The 7,343-nt window shown below is 43.0% G+C and overlaps 1 protein-coding gene across 2 annotated transcripts; it reads right to left on the bottom strand.

Moving 5' to 3' along the window:
• Positions 1–661: 661 nt before the first annotated feature.
• apba2a (amyloid beta (A4) precursor protein-binding, family A, member 2a) lies at positions 662–7,341 on the bottom strand. Of its 2 annotated transcripts, none has more exons than XM_053427374.1 (11): positions 6,120–7,341; positions 5,863–5,972; positions 5,622–5,652; positions 5,364–5,509; positions 4,702–4,788; positions 3,930–4,115; positions 3,587–3,766; positions 3,261–3,473; positions 2,279–2,398; positions 2,008–2,148; positions 662–733 (listed from the first exon to the last, which is right to left on the bottom strand). In XM_053427374.1, exons 1-11 carry the CDS (start codon positions 7,339–7,341, stop codon positions 662–664), a joined length of 2,508 nt encoding a protein of 835 aa, XP_053283349.1. The 2 variants fall into 2 exon arrangements, with proteins under 2 accessions (XP_053283349.1, XP_053283348.1); XM_053427373.1 differs by having other exon boundaries at positions 5,622–5,661; positions 5,863–5,967; positions 6,121–7,341.
• Positions 7,342–7,343: the final 2 nt, after the last annotated feature.

Raw genomic sequence — 7,343 nt, 5'->3', positions numbered from 1 at the left:
GTTGTGTGTTTTAACATTACATTCCGTCAGTAATGTGTGTTTTTATACATTCTTGTACGCTCTGGTAAAGGTAATGATAACCCATCATGTGTGTCTTTGAAAAGTCAGTGTGTGTCTTTGGCCGTCAGCATCACCTTTATACACATAGTCTAGTGCCTTTGTACAGCATATTATTATCTTCTTTTAATATTTACTGTAATAGATTATCATGTCAGATTGAGACTTAATCCCTGGTCAGTAATTCTTCATAATAACATGCATATACAGTAGGAGTAATATGGCCTTTCCAATCAAGTCCTTGAGTAATCCAAAGTATTTACACTACAAGTACATTTACATTATAAAAATGACTAAATCAAAAATAAATGTACCAATTTATCTCTTCATAAGAAAATAACCATGACCTTAAAGCTACTTCTCTTCATCACCAGAAACTCACGTACAGTACTACAGGCAGAGTATTCACATTGTAAGGCCATTATGACAATGTAATTCGAGAGATTAAAACCTGAAAATGAGAACTGGGTGTTCTTTACAGCATTGCAACGAGAGGCCGAAACAAAATAAAATGATAGAAAAATAAATTCTCCTCGTCCCACCGAGCCGCCCTCCGTCGTCTGTCTGTCGGGAGAGCTGCAGTGGGCCGATCCATGCAGGGACTCTATATGTAGACGGGCGTCTCCTGTCCCGTCAGCAGTCGGAACATCACAGCCGGCATCGTCTTCATGTTGATCTGACAAGAGACAAGACCAGCATTACACTGTCAACTATAAGAGTCCACTTGCAGAGGCACAGTCACTATTCACATCACTTAAACCTACTCCCATATGAGCCAGCCCAGTCTGAGTCAGAGGAGAGTTTAGATCCATTCATGGCAAATAATGAGCTTTTATGGCTTTTATGGACAATTTTACAACGGGAAAAATGAAGAGAAAATCACACAACAACAAATTCACACGATAGCAGCTGGTGAGGTGTGTGAGTGGTGGAGAAGATCAAAAGCAATTTGAAATATGAGTTATGTAAGAAACTGATCTATTTCCTTGTATCTACAAAGACAAGACTAGGTAAACACTCACACGTGGTTTGTTGCCGAGAGTTACATGAGAACATTGATACCACTTCAATGACTTCATGGTAAATATGAAGCAGCCAATTAGCTTAATTCAAGAAAGAGAGTGGAAACAGATGGAAACAGATGGAAACAGCCTACATCTGTCCAGAGCTGATGTCGTTACCGTCAGAGAGAATCAGATTAGCTGCCCCCTTCTTTTCAAGTCTAGTGCTAAAACAAGCTAACAGGCTGCTGCTTCACATTTACCATATTTATACTTATTAATACGTTCTTTATTTTATATATTCATTTTGTTTGCTGTAAATCCCTTTGAGCTTTATTTCATTTTTGTGGCTGTGGTTCAGGAGGTGAACCCCACATTACACCTGGTGGCTCTGCTGGCAGTGTGTGAATGGTGTGTGATAGAAAGAAGGAAAAAAGCGCAGCATTTAGAATGAGTCATGTTGAATATAGTTTAAGGCATTTTGAGTGGTTGACAAGACCACAAAAAGCGCAAGATAAATGCTGTATGAATAAAATATATTATAATAATTTATTATCATGCAGACAGGAGAGTAGTATCGATCTCGTCATCCAACTTAACCAAGAAAATAATGTGAAATGTCTCACTTTACTTCAGTGTACATATGGATATCCACTTGGATCAATTGATTTTATTTTAAGGAAATAAACTAGCTTGACAATTTGAATATATTATGGAATGACAATGGATTTCTGCCAAATTAAATCTTAACAAACTATCAACCTCCCTCTATGCACTACATACTACTAAGCTTATATCATTAACGTATGTATGCAATGATCTGGGATTTGAACCACAGTCCAACTGGTCTAATGTGTGTGTGTTTCTTTAAAAGGCCTGTATGGCTCAGTGCTCTGTGTGCCTCAGTAATTACTGAAAACTGCCATCTTGTGGCATGAAGACTTCTTACCTCACCGACTGACACGGACAGGTTTTGGACAATCTTCTCATGCGCCATGGCAACAACACTCTGGCCGTTTATTTCAATGATTCTGTGTCCGACGCGGACGCCGCCCCGCTCTGCAATGCCGCCTCTCATCAGACTGCAGATCTGAGGGCGTGAAAAAAGATTCTGTGACTGCATCTACAACACCGGTGCCCTTCAGAAGTAGCCAACCGTTCACTCTGAGCCTGACCCTAGAGTTCAGTGTCACGCTGCTCAATGACAAGGGCTTACTCACAATGCCGTTCTGAACACTGAAGCCCAGCTGGAACTTGAGATCAGGTCTCTTGATGAGGACGGTGGTGACAGGAGGACAGCTCACGATGCTCAGCTTCACCTTCACCTGATTCTTCAGACCCTGCAACCAAATACACAGTTTATATTATTCTCTTTTAGAATAGAATAGAATAGGATAGAATATGCACGCACAAAGAGTTGTTGTCGCCTTTCTGTGGACTGGATGTCACTTTATGGAGTGAGGAATTATCTTATGGCCATTGGAAGGAAGGCCCTTTTAAAAAACATTTTAAGTTGCCAGAGGAACTCTATAGTGCCCCCTGGAGCTCACAGGCTGAAACTGGCTGAAGAAATGATGGGAGCTTTCGTCAGTGTCCTTGGGGAAACAGGCCAAACCCGAGTTTGTGTGTGAACGGGGTGAATTGTGAAAACTGTACTAAGTGCTTGGGGCTGTCGCACTAGAAAAGCTCTGTATAAATACAGACCATTTAAAGCCGAAGGCCGTAAAAGCTGTTTTAAAGACATTTATTTTGAACCCATATGAATCTAATTGCTAAACACAAGTGAAACATATCTACAGCTGAAGATATTAAATTAACTATTTATACCTTTTTGTTATGTTTATTCCATTTTTCTCTATTTAGCCTTTTTCAAAACAATTAATTGATTAAAATGTATACTTTTGAAATATATAATAACCTCATGAAATGGTACCAATGGGCTTGGATTAATGTCTTGTTTTGTGATGTTGGGTGAGTTTTTGCATCATAATGTGGATGGAATTACTTAACATTACGCTGGTATGGCTTCATGACTAAATTATAAATATTAACATACTGTATGTATTTCTATCCATTTTAATTCATCAGAGGTTGTAGCTAAGTTTGTGCTATCGATAGACCTTTGTATCGTGAAGTGACGTGTCATCAAGATTAGTTTATTTTCTGTAGAGACTAACTCGAGCTCCCTGAGAAGCTCAGTACCTTGATGATGCCCTGACATGTGGCCAGCGGCAGCCCCACCAGGCTGGTGTCATTAATGGACATGATCTGGTCACCGACGCTGAGTTTTCCCGAGCGAGCTGCAGGGCCGCTGTTCAGCATACTGGCCAGGATAACGGTGGGCAGGATGGAGCCCCAGCCGGACTCCACGATCACCACACCGAGGCTCTCCCCCTTTTGTTTCTCCATGTGCAGCTGCAAAGAAGAAAAAGCATCAATTTAAGAGTCTTGAATGTGAGAATCTGCTTGAGTCATTCATGGTTATGCCAAACCATCAATCGTTATGCCTGATGAAAAAAACATCGCACCTCTTTACAGTTGTCTGAGTTTGAGAAATGTACCAGGTCGTCGTGGTACATTTCCTGGGAGTTGATGATGTCACTGTATTGTTTCTGGCTCAAGTCGGTGGGGTTGATGCCGTTGGCTCGCAGGAACTCTCTGTAGGCCACACTGAAGGCCTGACCAATGGACTGTGCAATCAGCTGTGCCTGTGGGAAGGGGAGCGTTCGGGGAAAACCTCTCAGAATAAAGGATATCCCAGTTGACAACAGCAAGGAGGTGAGAGAGATCACAGTGGTTTAAGTGACCACAGGATAAATAAAGTAAACCTAAAACTAAACGTGTATCCATTGTAATGCACACAACACTCACATCCTCGGACTCAAAGACGTGGCAGACCATCCTGTACTGAGTCGTCCCTTCGCCGTTTGAATCGGGAGATTCTGAAAGATCCTCCGGTGAAGCCTGAGACACGCGCCTCCGAGCCATCAGAACCACGATACTACCAATGTCTGCGATGTAGGAGATGGTACGCAAGGCACTGTCCATCATCGTCTCCTATGGAGCAAAAAGAAAAAATAAACATGTCATCGTCTGGACTAGTGGTTAGGCTATGTTTTTGTTGTTTAACTAAATATTCTTTTTATCTTGTTTTTATTTTGTTCTTTTGGTCTATCCATCCACCCATCCATCCCTCCATTCATCCCTACCGTCTATCCTTTGTGCTGGAGCCAGACATTGCGTGACAAGCAGGGTACCATCTGGACCGGTCTCCAGCATATCAAAGGGCCAACATTCATTATTTTTATCTCATTTTACTAATTGTTGTGTGTATTTGTGTTATGTTTAATCATTTATTTGCTTTTGCTTGTTACGTCTGTGTCTGTATCTTTTTTTACTCATCATTTCAACTTTTGTGCTTTCTATGTGCTATTTCACTTTTGTCCATGTTTTCCATAATTTTATAATAATTCCTGCGAAGTGAATTTGTTTATACATATACAGCATGTTATTTGTATGTCACAAATCATCTACCTGCCAGGGGCTGCAGATGCAAATTAGCCTAGAAGGAAAGAGCTGGCACATTTACATCTTGGACTTCAGTAGGGAAAAGATTCAACACACAAAGATCTCAGTTACTGACCTGTGTGTCAGCGTTCAGCACTTTGACAGCTTTAGTGGAGATGAACAGGTCGACCTCTGTCATCATGTGAGCGTCTTCGTCTTGGCTCTTTTAAATAAATAACATAGTGTTATAATCAGATACTTAATTTTCTTCATTTTCATCTCACACTGCAAAAGTTGAGCTCGTTTTCCAAACACATAGACTATATATAAATATTTATTCAGACAGATATAAAATATTATATCTGTCTGAATATACAGTAAATATATTCTTTATATACAGTCTCTACACAAACCACTGACACAAGGAATAGCTGTAGGCAAAAAGGACCAACAGCTCCACCGTGTGGTAACAAAATTAATCTTCTGCAGAGCTGACCTTTCATTGTTCACCTGCCAATACGAATAAATCTATACATTTAAAAAAACATGTATTAATTGAAAAGTGCTTTGGGACATAAAGCTCTGCCAATACTGAACAAGTCTATTACAAACACAACAATTTAGAAACCTGCAACAAAAACTTAGAATCAGGTTCAAATCTCTGTTACTTTGACAACTAAGGCTCCAGTGGCATTAACAGGATTTAACAGGATCACAGATCCAGAATCGAATCATTTATACACTGTTTCTACATGTGGCAGATTTAAATATTCAGAAACCATAATACTGACGATATACCTTGATACGACTGACAGCGTCTTGGGCCTGGGACATGCGAACAGACTTGGATGGGTTTTTGTCAGACAACACCTGAGTGCAGCCGAGGTAGTTCGCAGCGAAGATGATCCCGTCAATAAGATCCTCTGGCTCACAGGGACCTGGGACTATGCAGCAAAACAGACACCTCAAGTTGTGACACAGTAACAGGCAGCATTGATAAACGATAGAAAAATAAATATATTTGAATGAAAAAGAAGAATATTCTGAGATATTTACCATCTTCAAAGCTGGGGAAAGAAGTAGCCTCCTGTGTTTTCTTTAAGATAAGGTATAAGTCATGAGTTAGTTTGACTTCCAATGTATTTGTGTGTATTTTGGTTAATAGTAGATACAAAACGACATATGTGTGAATAATGAAAGATTAAATTATGAGTGTGAATTTACAAAGTCGTTGATTTACGTCTTTGACAGGTCAGATGAAACAGTTTTAAGCAGTTGTTGTTGAACACACGTTCACCTTGGGTGTGTTGGTCGTCTCTGCAGGAACCAGCTCCTGACACTGAGGCCTCCTCGGCTGCTCCGCCACATCCTCAGGCATCTCGGCTGTGCTTGGCTTCTCAGCCTGTTGTACACAAACATCTGCTTTAACTTCGGCTTTTTTAAATGTTAAAAGATGAAAATCCAACATAGAAAAAAAAGGGGGGAGGGGGGGGGACAAAGAGTAAGCTACAGAGAATGAGATCTGACAGAGACCTGCCCTGTTTGCCGGGGTTACCTGCTGGGGTTTCTCAGGCCGTCTCTGCCTCTCCTCCAGCGACTCCCTCTGTGGTTCTGGTGTGTTCTGAGGAGCCAGCGAGGGTTTGATGACCCTGGCTTTGTTCTCCTGGCCGTTGGCAGAAGGGGGACTGGGTCTGGGAGCTGTGGGAGTCTCCTGACGGGGCTGTGGCTTCGGGGCATCTGCAGGTGACTGTGGGTTGGGATGACGTGGTGGCGGAGGAGGATGTTGCTTACTGGAACCAGACTTAGCCTTGGTCCGAACAGCGGCCTTTTTGCCGTCCCTCGCTGAAGCCTTAGGACGCTGTTCAGTGCTGCTGGTCGAGCATCGTTTGATCCCAGAGACAATATGCTCAGTGTCCTCCGCTGCTCCCCTCCTCCCTCGCCCTTTGCCCTGTCTCTCCCTCTCTTTTGTACCCATGTGGGATGACTCACACTTCTTACTGGCTCCTTGGATATTAGGGTTTCTTGTAACTCGAGTGACATCTTCTCTTTCCCTTTCATCGCCTCCCTTTCTAATTTTCTCATTATCATTGCCAGGATAAAGGCTGGTTGGTCTTTGAACAGTGTTCTTTGTCTCCTCTAAGTCCTCTACAAACCTGGCCCCGTCCAGCACCTCCTCTATCTCATCTCCGTCACTATAAAGGAACCGGTTCTCATGGCCCTTCTCAGCTCCCTTCTCTGCTTCATCCGCAGGAACCGGGGCACAGTGTGACCTGAAGCGATGGCCCGTCTTGAGAGGCTTAGTGTTAGACTGCGATCCCTCACATATTTCTGTGCTGTGACGAACCCTGGGAGCCGACTGGTCAGCAGCGCCGCTGTTCTCATTAATATTATCACCTCCTGCATGCTTTATATAGCCGGCATCCTCGGGACAGTACTGCTTGTAATACCTCATGTCCACCATGCCCTCCCTGTTCAAATGCAGCACCTCGTCGTAGTCCTGCTCAACATCAGAGCCCACGTTGTCGTACTCAGAGCAGGTGTCCTCCATGTCCTCGGGACTGGGGTCAGAGCTCGTGTAAACGTGTTTTGCAGAGGCAGGAGGCGTCAGCTGGTCAGTGTTTTCATCCTCGAAGGTGTGCGGTGGTTGCTCAGACGCCTCCTTCACCGAGCCCTGCTGCTCCTCGGGGTTCTGTTTGGTGAGACCTGGATCGGGGCTCGGTGGAGGGCTGGGAGCCAATATTTTAGAAATGGTTCCTGGCTTCTCACCATGAGCCATCA

This window comes from Pleuronectes platessa, chromosome 7 (assembly GCF_947347685.1).
Source record: "Pleuronectes platessa chromosome 7, fPlePla1.1, whole genome shotgun sequence".
Lineage (NCBI taxonomy): Eukaryota > Metazoa > Chordata > Actinopteri > Pleuronectiformes > Pleuronectidae > Pleuronectes > Pleuronectes platessa.
This window is presented reverse-complemented; position numbering and strand designations above follow the sequence as displayed.

Excerpts from the sequence above, each read along its gene's own strand:
- apba2a (XM_053427373.1), bottom strand. The coding sequence starts at position 7,341 with ATGGCTCATGGTGAGAAGCCAGGAACCATTTCTAAAATATTGGCTCCC. Across the intron at positions 5,510-5,621 it reads TTTCCCCAGCTTTGAAGATG|TCCCAGGTCCCTGTGAGCCA; the intron begins GTAAATATCTCA and ends TTTGCTGCATAG. Across the intron at positions 3,474-3,586 it reads ACTCAGACAACTGTAAAGAG|CTGCACATGGAGAAACAAAA; the intron begins GTGCGATGTTTT and ends TCTTCTTTGCAG.